The 16,391-nt window shown below is 38.7% G+C and overlaps 1 protein-coding gene across 3 annotated transcripts in view; it reads right to left on the bottom strand.

Annotated features, from left to right (window-relative positions):
• arhgap10 (Rho GTPase activating protein 10) overlaps positions 1 to 16,391 on the bottom strand; it is a 127,230-nt gene that overhangs the window by 53,571 nt on the left and 57,268 nt on the right. For 2 of the 3 annotated variants that reach the window (XM_037538884.1, XM_037538883.1), the window contains exons 11-16: positions 14,804 to 14,885; positions 14,476 to 14,515; positions 14,230 to 14,280; positions 13,332 to 13,400; positions 9,631 to 9,705; positions 320 to 404 (exon numbers count right to left, since the gene is read on the bottom strand). In XM_037538884.1, coding sequence (XP_037394781.1) covers positions 320 to 404; positions 9,631 to 9,705; positions 13,332 to 13,400; positions 14,230 to 14,280; positions 14,476 to 14,515; positions 14,804 to 14,885 — 402 coding nt within the window. The remainder of the gene's footprint in view (positions 1 to 319; positions 405 to 9,630; positions 9,706 to 13,331; positions 13,401 to 14,229; positions 14,281 to 14,475; positions 14,516 to 14,803; positions 14,886 to 16,391) is intronic. The other variant, XM_017701444.1, reaches the window with a different exon arrangement.

Raw genomic sequence — 16,391 nt, 5'->3', positions numbered from 1 at the left:
TTCTCTTGATCCTCATGCATGACACTTGTGCTTTTGTCAAAGGTGAGCTCAGTTTTGCAACCCTATAGTCTATCTTAGACAATGTTAATAATAATGTTATAATTGAAAAATTCACATTTTTTTCATTCAAGTAATGTTAAAGGTGGGCCCATCATAATGCCAACTAACTGATGATTCATAGTCAACATTTTTTTTCTTTCGTTTTTGAAATGATCAATACCATCAATTAGTTGTTGCAGCCCTGCTTGTAATGTTTATCATTTTAGAAAACAGAAGGACACCACACGCCTGAAATAGCTCAATACAGTCTGCCTCCTACCTCAGGTACAGTTTTAAAGCACTGGTGATGGTCTTCACATCCCACTCCTCACACACTGCCAAGTCCACATCATTGCTCTTTTCATCTGAAGGGAAAAAGAAGAAAAGATGAAACGTTAACTGGACATATAAATGATAGACTTAGACTGAGATGACAGTACAGTAATTAACAACTCACCCAAAAAATTACTTCACCGAAAACTAGGGCGGCCATTATCTTATATTAGTAATCAAGCACTCTACCGATCATTTTGACAATTAATCAAATTTAAACTTTTTTTTTTAAATTTAAAAAGTTTTTCCTCAAAAGGCCAAACATTAAACATGGACTGAACTAAACAATAACAAAACGTACAGCCTTTCAAAGATCCTGAAATATTTTACTGGTAGCCCTGTGCCCACAACTTCCTTCCTTGTAATAAAACTGCAGTAATGCAAGACCTCTCATGGATTATTGTTTTCACAAAACAGGGGCCAACATAAAATATGATATAATTATCATAATAATTGACACACAATTATTCCACCAAGAAATGTAAATATGGATTGCTGAAAGCAGAGAAGAACCTTCATTTGCCCATCACTGCATATGGCAGTCATTTCATGAGCTTTTTAACTTTTTGATGTATAACAGCAAACACATTATAACTTAGCACTGTTTAATACAAAACTCTTTGCTTTATATGCGGTTTTTGGTCACCAATTTACCACTGTAAATCTTGTTTAGCATCAATCTAACGGCACTTCCCATACTGTGGCTGAATCTCAAACGGCTTCCTGCTTCCTATATAGTGCACTATTTGGATTTAAATGCTGGCTTCTACAACAAAAAGCACAACCCAGCTAAAAAAGAAAGTCACTTGAGATTCAGCCACATCCATACTCAATACAAATAGTACACTATTTGACTGTTGAAGTTCCCTTGCATACTACTTAGGTAAGACAGTCATTTGAGCTCGAACCTGGGTTTGATGCTACTTCTGACTGAAACACAGATGCATTCAAAGTGACATTCTTTAGACTTTTATACAGCAGTTTTACAGTGAATCATATTGTATGTAAGCCTGTGATGTTAATGATTTGAGTTGTTTAATGTGTTTTTAAACCTGTTAGCTTGCTGACCACCCTAGTTCTAGTTAAGAAAATAAGTTGTTAGCCACCGTTTTAACAGACATGGGTTCTTATTTCATCAATACACTTGGTGATCCATGCGAGTAGCATCAGAGTCAAAGATTATTCCAATAACAGCACATGAACTTTTCAGGAAGAGGCACATTAACAGAGTTCAGTAATTGTGAGGCAGTCATAAGTGTGTGTGTGTGTGTGTGTGTGTGTGTGTGTATTATGTTTTTTACAACAGCTTCAAACCTGGCCCAGCCAATCAGATTTTAGTACTATCCACTTTATAAACAGTATTTTATTGTACAGCTTTGAACACAGCTTAGACATCACATTTTTGCTGTTAAACGTTCCATTGATTTTATGTTCACATGTAATGATGCCATGTCTGGCTCTCATTCAGTAGCTACATTTTTTTCTTATTTGTTCTGCAAAAATACAGATATCACTTGTATTTAATTAGCAATTAGGAAAAGTTACCTACATTGATATCTAAGTAGATTGATATAAAGAGCGTTCATCCATAAAATGGGAGGAACTGGACACTTCCTTACACATGTGCCTGTAGTTGGGAAAATGTGTGTGCATGTGTGTGTGTGTGTTAAGAGTCGGTCTGAAGAGGTGTATTTGGACCAAAATAAGTTTACAAATACTCTTGCACCTTCAGACTTGGAATGTCTCACCTCCTGTTGCACTACTCCATCCACATTCTCGCAATGGCCTTTATTTGTGACATATTTGTGGGCTTGAATTAAACTAAATTTGAACCATGCAGGCATTATCCTATACAACTGCACTTGTGTGGGTGTGAAAAATAGAGCCTCCAAGGCCACTGCACACCAGACATGTCATGGCACACATTGCAGCTTCACATCACATAGCAGAGCTCTGCTGTACTGCATGGAATAAAAATTAACATAATTTATTACTCTTGGCATTAGTTTACTACCTCTTCACAAACTGGCTTTTGTCCAGCTGAAAAATATGAGGTGAAAAAAAGGGCTAGGCTAGTTATGTTAGTTGAGGTAACTTGACATTAGCATTTGTCTAACTAAGAGATGGTTTAATGGCACATTAAAAGCCATATGTGATCTACTGTGGCATCAGTTTAGCTTTAATTTAATGTAGTAATAGCAAAATGCTGAGTGGCACACGGTGATGTGCTGAGAAATTGCATCGCATTTGACCACTGCAGTCTTTGGCAATGTTGACGTGGTGTTAAAGGCAGTCATCATAACAGTCTGTGGGCATGTAGTCCTGCATAGTTGTGTAGTGCAGCAAATTGCGCTTCGAATGCTTACAAAGGATGCTACCAACACAACAGCACGAGGCAGAATGGAAAGCATGTGTAATAGAAGGACCTTATACAGTCAGTCAGGTACAGTGACACATGCACAGCTGACAGTGAAACTTGATTTATTTGCATGTCTCATAATGTCAAACCTATGCACAAAGCTTCATTCCTGTCGACTGATTCCTTCTGGGTGCAACTATTTTTTTGACAATGAGTGCACATAGATGGGTGTGTATTTCATTGTAAAAGAGAGCAGAGAAGAATTCAAAATATGTATAATAATTATATTAAAAAACACTGCAGATTCATGAAAAAGGTAAACAGGCAGCACAAGGATCTCTTATTTTTCACAATTCAGTGGGTAGTGTGAAGTGGTAGAACAAAGAGGTGAGAGGAAGTTAAGAGATTAAAAGGGGGGAGGGGGTAGGAATAAATCAGGAATGGAGAAAGAAGAAGAGCAAGAAAAAGACTGGCAGACAGCAGGTAAACTCACATGTTGTTTTCACAAAGTACATATTGTCACTGTTGTAACAAAGCCTCATATTCCTCAAGTTGTTTTCAAGCAAACAAAAACTATGAATAAAATTAAAGTACTGAAAAACACGGAGCTGTAAAGTTTTAATATGAACGCTATGCCACTTCATCTAAATTGCTGAACTCATTCAACTGTGGTTACTCAACCCAGTGTAGTTCTTCTATGCTAGCTGCCTGGCCAAGATGTTTACAGAAGAGGATCACTTCTTCTCAGAGCTACTGCCGTTACTATGGTAATGTCAGCGCTTTCGCTCATTCATACTGGACACGGTCAGAGAAAATCCATTTCTGTGCTATAAAGGCAACCTTTTAAAATCATATACTAAATAAATTCATACCAATGAACAAGTGTGAAAGAAGACATTTAACACTTAACCTGTGAGAAAGCTCTGAGCTCTAAAAGACATGTCACGGCACTTTGCGAACCTGGAGTTACTTGATAAAGCTTTTTGGTGCAACACATGATACCATTTATGATGCTCTCCAGTAATATCGGCATCTTTGATGAAGATGAGCAAAATGTCTCTATAACAATGTATTTATCATTTATCTTACATAAATACTTGGAAAAATGGAAAAGAAGATAGAAAAAGATGAAAAGAGAAGAGGAGAAGAAAAAAAATGAAGACAATTAAGAAAAAGGAGGAGAGAGAGAAATCAGGATAACAAGAAAAATGAGACAGACAGATAGATCAACAGAAAGAAGAGGAAGAAAAACATTGAGAAGGAGGAGAAAAAAAAAGAATGAGAAGAAGGATAGGCCTGGGGCAGTCATGGGCTGGAGGTTAGGGATCCAGCCTCGTGACCGGAAGGTCGCCAGTTCGATCGCCAGACTGAGGTGACTGAGGTGTCCTTGAGCAAGACACCTAACCCCCAACTGCTCCCCGGGCACTGCGGATAGGGCTGCCCACCACTCCGGGCAAGTGTGCTCACTGCCCCCTAGTGTGTGTGCTCACTAGTGTGTATGTGGCGTTTCACTTCACGGATGGGTTAAATACGGAGGTGAAATTTAGGGTAACTTATTTAGGGTAACTTAGGGAAAATAAGGGTAACTTAATCTTAATCTCTTAATATAGGAGGTAGGGAATAATAAAAAGAAGTAAGAAAAATGTGAAGATGAAGAATGTGGAGAAAGAGAAGAAGAAGGAGGAGAAGAATAAAGAGGAGAAGAAGAACAAGGTGATGTAGGGAAGGATGTAGGGAAGAATAAGAAAAAGATGAAAGAAGTAAGAAAAATGTGTAGACGAAGAATGTGGAAAAGGGAATGAGGAGGAGGAAAAAAAGAAGGACAAGGAGAAGGAGGAGGAGAAGATGAAGGAGAAGGAGGAGAAGAAGGAAAAGAAGAGGAAGGAGGAGAAGGAGGAGAAGAGCAAGGGGGAGAAGAAGAAGGAGGGGGAGGAGGAGAAGAAGATGAAAAGGGACAAGGAGGAGAAGGAGGAGGAGAAGAAGAAGAAGAAGAAGAAGAAGAAGAAGGATGAGGAAGAGAAGAAGAGGACAAGAAGAAGGAGGAGGAGAAAAGGAAGGAGGAGAAGAAGGAGGAGAAAAAGAAGTAAAAGGAGAGGAAGGAGGAGAAGGAGGAGAGGAAGAGCAAGGAGGAGGAGGAGGAGAGGAAGAGCAAGGAAGAGAAGGAGAAGGAGAGGAAGAGCAAGGAAGAGAAGGAGAAGAAGGAGAAGGAGGAGGAGAAGAAGAAGAAGAAGGAGAGGGAGAGGAAGAAGACAAGAAAAAGGAGGAGGAGTAAAGGACGGAGGAGAAGGAGAAAAGGAAGGAGGAGAAGAAGAAGGAGGAGGAGAAGAGCAAGGGGGAGGAGAAGAAGGAGAAGAAGGAGGGGGAGAGCAAGGAGGAGGAGAAGAAGGAGAAGAAGAAGAAGGAGAAGAGCAAGGGGGAGGAGAAGAAGGAGAAGAAGGAGGAGGAGAGCAAGGAGGAGGAGAAGGAGAAGAAGAAGAAGGAGAAGAGCAAGGGGGAGGAGAAGAAGGAGAACAAGCAGGAGGAGGAGGAGCAGAAGAAGAAGGAGAAGAAGGAGGAGCAGAAGAAGAAGGAGGAGGGGGAGAAGAAGTAGCAGTAGAAGGAGGAGAAAGAGAAGGAGAAGAGGAAGGAGGAGGAGGAGAGCAAGGAGGAGGAGAAGAAGGAGAAGAAGAAGGAGAAGGAGGAGAAGAGCAAGGGGGAGGAGGAGGAGGAGAAGGAGGAGAAGAAGAAGGAGAAGCAGAAGGAGGAGGAGGGGGAGAAGAAGTAGCAGTGGAAGGAGGAGAAGAAAAAGGAGGAGAAAATGAAGGAGAAGAGGAAGGAGGAGGAGGAGAAGAAGGAGATGAAGAAGAAGAAGGAGGAGGAGGAGGAGGAGGAGGAGGAGGAGGAGGAAGAGAAGGAGAAAAAGGGGACAAGAAGAAGGAGAAGAAAGAGAAGGAAGGAGGAGGAGAAAAAGAAGAAGGAGGAGAAGAAGCAGGAGAAGAAGAAAAAGAAGGAGAAGGAGGAGCAGAAGGAGAAGATGAAGGAAGAGAAGAAGAAGGAGGAGAAGAATAAGAAGAAGGAGGAGGAGAATAAAGAGGTGGAGAAGAAGGAGGAAGAGAAAAAGAAGAAGAGGAAGGAGAAAGAGGAAGAGAAGAAGAAGAAGGAAGGGAAGAAGGAGAAGAAGGAGAAGAAGGAGAAGAAAAGAAGGAGGATGAGAAAAAGAAGAAGAAGAAGGAGGAGGAGAAAAAGAAGATGGAGGAGAAGAAAAGAGATGGAGGAGAAAAAGGAGGAGGAGAAGAAGAATAATGACAAGGGGGAGAAGGACAAGAAGGAGGAGAAGAAAGAGAAGAAGGAGAAGAAGAACAAGGAGGAGGAGAAGGACAAGAAGGAGGAGAAGAAGGAGAAGAAGAAGAAGGAGGAGGAGGAGAAAAATGACAAGGAAGAGGAGAAAAAGGACAAGGATGAGGAGAAAAAGAAGAAGAAGGAGGAGAAGAAGGAAGAGGAAGAAGAGAAGAAGAAGAAGAAGGAGGAGGAGAAGAAGGACAAGGAGTGAGAGAAGAGGAAGGACAAGGAGGAGGAGAAGGAAGAGGAAGAGAAGAAGGAGGAGGAGAAGAAGAAGGACAAGTATTGAATTGTGTGTGTGTGTGATTGCAAAATATTGTGCTGCACTTATATATTGTAGTTTATTGTAATGTATTGTATTGTACTGTACTGTGTATTGTAGTTTATTGTATTGTACTGTGTATTGTAGTTTATTGTAATGTATTGTACTGTACTGTGTATTGTAGTTTATTGTAATGTGTTGTATTGTACTGTACTGTGTATTGTAGTTTATTGTAATGTATTGTATTGTACTGTGTATTGTAGTTTATTGTAATGTATTGTATTGTACTGTACTGTGTATTGTAGTTTATTGTAATGTATTGTATTGTACTGTACTGTGTATTGTAGTTTATTGTAATGTATTGTATTGTAGTTTATTGTAATGTATTGTATTGTACTGTGCTGCAGAGTTCTGTGTTCAACCCTTCCCTTTCTCTCGGTATCAACAGTGACTGGTTCTGGCAGTATCTGAGCTCAGGACCGTCTTTCTCTCTAACCTAATGGTAACTAGCAAAGATACTTTCTCTAGATAGACAAAGCTCTTCTTGCTCTGGACAAGAGCATCTGCTGAATGCTGTAAATGTAAATGGCAAGGAGGAGGGAAAGAAGAAGAAGAAGAAGGAGGAGAAAAAGAAGAAGGAGGGGGAGGAGGAGGAGAAGAAAAAGAAGAAGGACAAGGAGGAGGAGAAAAAGAAGGACAAGGAGGAGGAGAAAAAAGGACAATGAGGAGGAGAAGAAAAAGAAAGAGAAGAAGAAGGAGAAGAAGAAGAACTCAAAAAATCTGCCCCCAGTTCCAGGGGTGCTTCAATACTTTATACCTTTGTTTGTCTGGATAGCTGAGGAGAGGATAACTGCAGTAACATATTCTTCCTTCTAAATGCACCCTGAGGGCTGGGGGGGCAGATGGGGGGTAACTTGGGTTTCTGTGCCTTGCTTAAACAGCTGTGCTCAGTGGGAAGAAACTGTCAAGTCTGCAGTCTGAGGTCCATTCCCCATGATCCCCACCCAGTATCAAACCCAAAACACCTAGAGCTGTTTGATATACTGAATATATTAGTACACCGATACTGGTGTCATACAACATTGTTCGCCAATGGTACTGTGTTACCGTGGAAGATTACTTAACTTGAGTATTTCTAATTACTTATGAAACATACTTTTGATTCCTTACCACTTCATTTAGACCTACAAAGTACTTCATTTAGACCTACAAATGTACAGGAGATCTTTATTATTACTCTACTAACACACTTTGTAACTTCACGTCTGCCTTCACTACGACCAAAACTACTTGCTACTTTTATTTTAACTATGACGGGTCTTTCACAGGATAAAACCCAAATATATCACTTAAATATTTTCTTAATTAAACGTGTAATCTTACTCCTTATGTTACATGAAAAAAGAGAAGGTTAACATCCACATGTATCACGATCATGCCTGGGTTTCCCTAAAGCAGTAGAGATAGTGGTAGAGATAGTGGTAGAGATAGTGGTAGAGATAGTGGTAGAGATAGTGGTAGAGATAGTGGTCAGTGTGGTGCTTGCGCTACCACTTAATCTATTTTATACCAAGATTTTTTTAGAAACCCAGAATACTAAAATGAAACCTTACTTGGTCTCTACTTACTGATGAGCCATTGGAGCAAGTATAAATGACCCCTATAAATGATAGTTTTGTAAATATTTTGTTCATTACATAACTCGTATTTTATTTAATGACCAGGGTTTAAATAGTTCATATCATAATCCTGGTATACATCAAATCTTTTATTATTTTTAAAAATCTTATTTACATCCATATAAAAATCCATATAACAACAAAAATGAAACATTAAGTTTGTGGCAATCTTTGCATTACGTGTTGTACAGCTATGGGTGTTTGGAACCAGTTAAAAATAAAATAAATGTCTCTTCCTGCCTGTTAGAAGAGCAATCAAAGAAACAAAGGGTATCCTCAAGATTGACTGGTCAGCTGTGGACAACTTGCACAACTACCCTTAGTGACCCTAGATGTCCTTCAATCTCAAACATCAGCAAGATTCAAAGCTGTAGCATTACGGCTGCTTTGGTGGTCAGCCAACATCACATTTAAGACTAAAGTGTCTTTATGCGAGTCTCTATGCATGGACAAGGCTAATGTCTGTTAAACTCTGGAGTGGACGGTTTCAGGTAACAGTAGGGGCTCAGCAGCCTGACGATTCAACACAGCTATTAACATTCACAGCACAAAGCTGAGGGCTAGGGCTCTGTCTGCAGGAGAGAGAGAGAGAGAGAGAGAGAGAGAGAGAGAGGCACAGACAGGAGAAATGAAGAAGACTGAAGGAGAAAAAGAGAGAAAGACAGGGCAACTGAGAATGAAGGAGAGAGAAAGACAATAAAAGATAGATTGGAATAGAGAGGGAGAAGAGGGAGTAAGGGAAAAATAAAAAACTGAAAGCATGAAAGCAAGGAGGAGACTACAAACATGGACAGCACAAGAGGGATGGGGTGAGAGCTCAGAAAAGAAGGAGTCAGTGGGGTAGAGGAGAAATTGAGAAATAAGAAATGGAGGGAGCGGCGGAGAGCGGATGGAAATCTGATTGCAAGCCTGCAGCAATAGAGCCAAGTGTCACCTGCAAGGACAGGACACAGGAACAGAGAGAGAGAGAGAGAGAGAGAGAGAGAGAGAGAGAGAGAGAGAGAGAGAGAGAGAGAGAGAGAGAGAGAGAGAGAGAGAGAGAGAGAGAGAGAGGAGGCACAGACAGGAGAAGTGTCTGAATGCCAATGAGGACCATTCAAACTTTACTTCTTCAACTTCAGTCTAATACTGATAACATTATTTTTTAATGAATTATGCAAGGATTTAACACGATGATGAGAACCACTATTGACAGCTTTTATGTTGTAGATTTTCCGATATATTTTGTATTGATGGTTTTTATGTTATACATTGTCATTATATTTTGCATTGATAGTGTTTGTTATAGATGTTAGATTTTGCATTGATAGCTCTCATGTTATTGATTTTGTTAGATTTTGCACAGATAGATTTCATGTTATAGATTTTATGTTAGATTTTGTATTAATAGCTCCTATGTTATAGATTTTCTATTATAATTTGTATTGGTATCTTATGTTATAGATTTTTTTTTCATTTTTACACTGATGGCTTTTGTTACAGACATTGTTATAATTTCAACAGTATTTTATTTATTTATTTATTCATTTGACAGTGTCCTGTAATGCTAGCCCATTCCAGCAACAGCACCTACTAAAGTGGGCGGAGCATGAGTTCTCAGTAAATAAAGATTCTATGCAACAAATAAGAGCATAACTTACCAATCATTAAACTAAGCAGCTTCTGAACTTTTGAGCTGACCCCAACCACTCTGTACAAGCCCTGGTCATTGATACCTGTAAGGAGATTATAAACACACTGATTAGCAGCAATTTCAGTAACAAAACCTGTCAGAAAGTCAAGTCCAACTCAGCATTGTATCGTTCGCCAGCCTATCACAGCGAAACGTGTTTTACTGTGAACCGAGCACAACAGGTTGACGGTGAATACAGAATCATGAGCTGATTCTGCCCTCTAGTGGCAAATCACACAATTACAAGTTTGAGTATAGAGTTAAAGGATAAGTCCACCAATGCTTAAGATTTCTACACAGTTCAATCCCTGAAACAAAGTAATTTTGCTGTGAAATATGTGACTGTAGACAAGCTAACTTACCAATCCACATTTGTTTACAATGGTGGCTACAGAAATCAGGGCTCGCAGTAACTGCAGAAATGACCAGTGAATCTATACTTGCCTTTTAAGTAGTGGATATAATAAATAATGTCTCAGGCATCAGGCAACACATTTAGACACATTAAACACTTCAAATGTCTGGTTCCTATCATAACTGCTGTGCATAGTTCTGAAGATTCTCTATGATGAAAGCAGTATGCAGAAATGCAACTGAATCCACAGAGTAAGAGCAGCATTAATTTGCTCTACTTTACAAATAATCTGAAATATCAGCCTAAGCGTGAAAATGTTATTGAATCAACCTGTTTAAGGAAGGTAATATGCTCTACTAATGCAAGTGGATCCAGCCACTGGACAGCTCAGCTACAGTTACACAGCAGATGTGCTCAAGTTCCTCATCAAAATAGCAAGAGCAGTGCTGCACAGTTGAAGTCTTTGTATTTGTGAAGAAAAATGATTCTCTGATCTGTTCTGTGTAGGAGCTGTGCTGCTTTTGACAACTTGAACGTGAGTAAGCTCGTTTTCAAGAAACTTCTAGAGAGAGAATTTAGGCAAGTCAGCGGCCCACTTTTCAAGCGATATCTGATTAGCCACTGTGAGTGTTTGCATAAACAATGTGAATAACAGTGGAGAGGGTGGTAATTCTTGCCTGGCACAATGAGAAAGTAAAGTAAGTAATGCTGTTGGTGGTGATTTTGGAACTTCTCAAAACTAAATTACTACTAAATTATATACTAAAAAATAAGTTTCAATTTACTTTATCAAAAGCTTTTTCACACAAACAAAAATAGAAAAGGCATAGATAATAAAAGAGGGCAGAATACAAAAACAGCATTTGTATTGCTTTGTTTGGAAAAGTGAACCAAGCTGACAACATAGGATGTGTTAACTTGTGGAGTATTTACCTTTAATAAACTGTCTGCTGATGCTTTACTGATGATGCTGAGGGTGTACCTACTCATGACATAATAACTTTATATTTTTGGCTTTAGCAGTACTGAGTGCTCTGTTTGTTCAAATGAAAATTGACAAGGCAAAAAGCCTGATTAGTCTAGTGCATAATGTACAGATGGCTGACAAATTCAAGGGAAAAACGAATTAATGGAGTCAAATACTGAGAGCAGATGCTTCCAGGCAGGTGTACTACTTGATTCAATCAACCAATTAACATGTATAAAACGCTAAGCAGGCCCAGCTGAGCTTGATTTTGGATCAACATGACAAGAGGAAAAGATTTAAGGGATTTTGAAAGAGGGTTTTTTATTGAATTAGTGATTTTTTTACAGGAACAGTGACTAAAGTCACGTCTGCAGTTCGATCTATGGGAAATATCAGTAAATAAGGTTGAAAACTCTGATTGATGGCAAACATTCCATGACTATGGTGCTCAAGCACCAGTGTGATACGTAAGGAGAAACAAAAGAACAACTGTTCCTCAGGTGACTGAGAATGTTAATGCAGGACGTGATCAGACTGTGTCAGCAAGAACAGTCCATCCACAACTACACAGAGAGGGATATTATAGTGGGGTGGTAGTGCATTAACTCTTTATTAGAAAGATTAATGCACATTGAAAGTTTAGCACTGTAAAATTGGGCACTGGCTTACAGAGATGTTGAAAATAGTAATATGCTCGGATGAGTCATCCTTCACAATATTCTCCACAAGTGGGTGAATGCATGTGCGGGGAACACCAAGAGAATGGTACAGGTCTAAACAGAGGCCAGGTTCCCTTAGAGGGAAGTGTCACTGCAAATTCATGCAAAGTTATTCTGATCGATCATCTTATGATTAAACATTAAAGTCTAAAGTACAGTGTTTACTGACAAAACCACTAAAGTCTCTTCCAGGAAGAACGGAGTTCTACCTCTCCAGTACAGTTCCAGAGACGTGTAGAATCTATGCCCATGAGCACTGAAGCCTTTCTCGTGGCTTCCAGTGGCCCAACACCTGATTAAGAAACTTTATGTTGTCTTTCATTTGTCATCTGTCTGTATGTGCACAATGTATGTATGTAATATAAATACACACACACACACACACACACACACACACACACACACACACACATATATATATATATATATATATATATATATATATATTTACCATCACATCTGCATAATCCTATAAGCAAACAGCTGCTGCATTTGCATTTTATACTGAGTTACTGTGTGCTAGAAACCAAACTGATGCAGGTAAAAAAACCCAAAAAAACAAAAACAATTAGTGTGAAATGTTCCAGAACAGACAGAGGCGACACCCTGAGGTGGTTCTGTGTGTGACTGATTTGTTGATTTATGATTTTTTCTTTTTTCCTTTTGTTGGATCCTTGAATCCTGTTTACAAATACCAAAGTTGAGCTCCTCCTGAGCCAATACAACCTGAAAACTTGTTTAATAGATTTTTTTGGATAAAAAAGGAAGGAAAAATATGACTCAGGCCATATTTAAGAATACTGTCATATGCAAAAGTTTGGGCACCCCTGGTTATTACATGCTTTATTGATTTGCTGACTGCAAATAACACATCCTTTAAAAGGGAACAAACTTAAATATAGTGTATTTGTGCTAATCCTAGTTTCTAATGCTAGTCTAATTTATTGGAATAAATAATAATAACACAGATCAGTCTCCAAAGCACAGTAACAATAACAGCCTGCTTAATTCCAAACGATAAAGAAAGTGTTGAAAATAGTCATATGAAATTAATTATGAATGCCAGTGTTACATAAAACCACACAAAGGTTATAAGCAAACCTCAGGGGCAAAAATAAAATGCACAAAAATGTAGGATATGGCCCTTTTGCTTCCTGAGCACTTTGTGGTAAAAGAATACCTAATAAACCCCACAAAGCTTGCTTTGATTGAACTGTTTCGTACTGTTCTTTTTCTTTGGAAATGACATTAAAGGCACACCTTATATGGGCCTAACATTTTTTAAATCAATGTGTAACTTGACTAAGGGTGTCTAAACCTTTGCACAAAACTGTAAACTTTAATAATATTTCTGTCATTATAAAATCAGCAAAGTAGACCGAATTAGGCTGATATCCTGTGGTTTACAAATCCTCCTAAATGGTGTACATGGGTCATGGATACACATCTGATATAGCTTCCCGTCATTTTGAACTTCGCTCCCTGTAGGTCTACAGCTTCATCCCCTTTACAGAGAACTGGTCAGGACACAGCTATGACTCACTGTGGCACTGACTGTAACACTTGGTTTGGCTTGCCAATTTTTTATGGCTTTTCAGTTATGTAAGAATTTAAATACACAATTTTACCTCTCGTCTCAATAGCATTGATGGAGCTTCTCACAAAATTCACGCCAACTTCATCCAGCTGGGCATCAACTGCAGAAAGAGGAAAATCTGTATTAGCCTCTTTATGGCCATTTGAATGCATTTAGACAGCACTGTGACATGCTTAGATCAAATAAGCTTCTCCTGTTTGAATTTATGTACTTGGCACTGGCATTTGATGATTGGTCAGAGGCATTGGTTGAAGGAAATTATCTGCTTCAGAATCAGTATGTGGGGTGGTGTACATAATATGCAGCTGATATCAGTGCAAATACAAGCAAATTTATCAGATTGTTTGGCTGTAAATCTTATCTGTCCAGGATATCAATTTTATCTGGACAGAACTGTCCACTTGGCATAATTGTTGGCCAGATCAAAGCCACACTGTATGTCCAAAAGTGTGCAGACACCTGCTTAACCAATGTATCTCCTGAAATCAAGGGTATTAATAGGGAGTTTGTACCTCTTTGCTGCAGTAACAGTCTCTATGTTGGACCACTGCTGTCAGGATTTGATTACATGCAGCTACAAGAGCATTCAGAGGTCAGATACTGATGTTGGGTGATTAGTTCTGGATGACAAACTCCAACCCAACTCATCAGAGAAAGCATTTCTGCTCCACAGCCCAAAGCTGGGGGGCTTTACACCCTAGCCATGCTTGGCATGGGGCATGGTGACCTTAGGTTCAGGTCCAAGCTTCTCCAGAGCATTCCACTCTATGGTAAGTGTTTTTCTATGGAGATTATACAAGCTTTATGTGTAAAGAAACTCAAAAGCTGTGTCAGCAATGGGTGAAACTGCAAGTGAATGCACCAATTAGTAGGGGTATCTGAACACAGTTGGACATATAGTATAACTTTAAGATATTCAGAGCTGATACCTGATCTAATACGTCCAGAGCTGCTCCAAAAGTTGCTGGAAAGAGTGCTAACTCCAAATTTGAAAAAGAACAGGATCTTGTTGGAAAAGTGCAGGATTCTGCCAGTTTGCTTAAGTTAAACAATTTCATAAAGTTGAAAATAAAAACTGCTGCTAGCGTTATCAAAGTTATATTCTCTTGTGCTGAGCATGCTAAATTTAATTTAGAATAGAAGAAAGACTTTTCTGCCAGTGAAAAGAGACTTACTTCCTCTTTCTTTTGAATACGTCCTCCCCAGATAGTGCACCTGTATGAACGACATTAATCATCAAGCTCTTTTTAACATTTTTTTTTTTTTTTTGCTGCACAAGCCATGCTATCCAAACAAGGAACTGCTATTGTTAACTGAAACCACAAGATCCACAATTCTATTTAAGGGACATGTGGAACATCGGGGCTAAAAAAGAAAGAAAGAAAAATGATTTAAATTTGACCCAAGTCAGAAGCCAATACAAGTTTTGTCAGTAAACAAAGGGATGGAGGTTGGAATATAGCCTTAATGTCTAAGCTTGAATAGCTGGACTGATTCACTCACTGGTTCTTTTCCTCCCATCGCTTGCATCCAGAATTTATGGTCATCCTCTGAGAGTGCCTGGACCGTCAGCACAGTGCCTGGTCTGTCGATAGAATAAAGACAATAACATTAACAGGGCACTGTACTTTGTTACCATACTGTGAGCATTATTTTTGGACCTTTGCATTTTCCTGAATAATTGTTGAAGCTGAATACTAGAGTACTTTGTTTAATTACATTTCCAAGAGTAAATAGTTACTTCTTACTCATGAAATTTTCATTTAGACCTTCAAAGTACTTGATTTTTGCGCACAACCATCTCTAGAGTTTACAGAGAATGGTCAGAAAAAGAGAAAATATCCAGTGAGCGGTCAGTTGTGTGAAAAATGCCTTGTTGATGTGAGAGGTCAGAGAAGAAAGGGCAGACTGGTTCCAGATGATAGAAAGGCAACAGTAACTCAAATAACCAAACAAAATCTCTGAGGAATGTTTCCAACACCTTGCTGAAAGTATGTCATTAAGAATTAAGGTAGTTCTGAAGGCAAAAGGGGGTCCAACCTTTTACTAGCAAGGTGTACCTAATAAAGTATAAAGTGGCCAGTGAGTGTATATATATGTATATATGGTGCATTTTTGTTTTGGGGGGTGGGAGAGTTTGACCACTGAGTAAACTGGTAAATAAGTTTGGTCAAAATAATGGCATATCGCAATCACAACGTTATACTATGAGAGTTTTATATATATATAAATATATAAATATATATATATATATATATATAAATATATAAATATATATATATATATATATAAATATATATATATATATATATATATAAATAAAACTCTCATAGTATAACGTTGTGATGATAATGCTACATTCTGTGATTGCGATATGCCATTATTTTGATTATTTACCAGTTTACTCAGTGGTCAAACTCTCCCACCCCCCAAAACAAAAACAACAAGGGGGATTGTGGTGCGGTGCAACTGTAATTTTCTTTATTTCTTTCTTTATTTCTCAGGGAGGAAAGGGGAATGGCAGTTGAATGAATTGAATTTACAATCATTTGTCACTGTGTTTTCACATGGTGAAATTAGACTTCTGCATTTAACCCATCCATGCAGTGAAACACCCACATACATGCACGCTAGTGAATACACACACTAGGGGGCAGTGAGCACACTTGCCTGAAGCAGTGGGCAGCCCTATCCATGGCGCCCGAGGAGCAATTGGGGGTTAGGTGCCTTGACTGCAGTTATACAAGGGGGTGTTTTTTGTTTTTTTTTTTGGTCATTTGATTTATTTATTTATTTTTTTCCCAGTACGGGGGTGGCATCCCCTTGCATGCCTCCTCAAATAAAGCCTTGACTATATTCTTGATTGAGATACAGAAACATGTTGATAAATCACAAACTTGTTTAAGTTTTATGACAACAGCAGCCAAAAATAAACCAAACCCATCTGTGTTTTATTCTGTGTCACTCCTTCTTATTTTTGTGCCGGTTACAAATGGGAAAGCCACAACCTCAAACATGTCATGCTCAATTTATTCTGGTATTATACAGCTTTTATTTTTTCTTTTTGATGTTACCAATATAATAATCAACT

Source organism: Pygocentrus nattereri, chromosome 5 (assembly GCF_015220715.1).
Source record: "Pygocentrus nattereri isolate fPygNat1 chromosome 5, fPygNat1.pri, whole genome shotgun sequence".
Taxonomy (NCBI): domain Eukaryota; kingdom Metazoa; phylum Chordata; class Actinopteri; order Characiformes; family Serrasalmidae; genus Pygocentrus; species Pygocentrus nattereri.
This window is presented reverse-complemented; position numbering and strand designations above follow the sequence as displayed.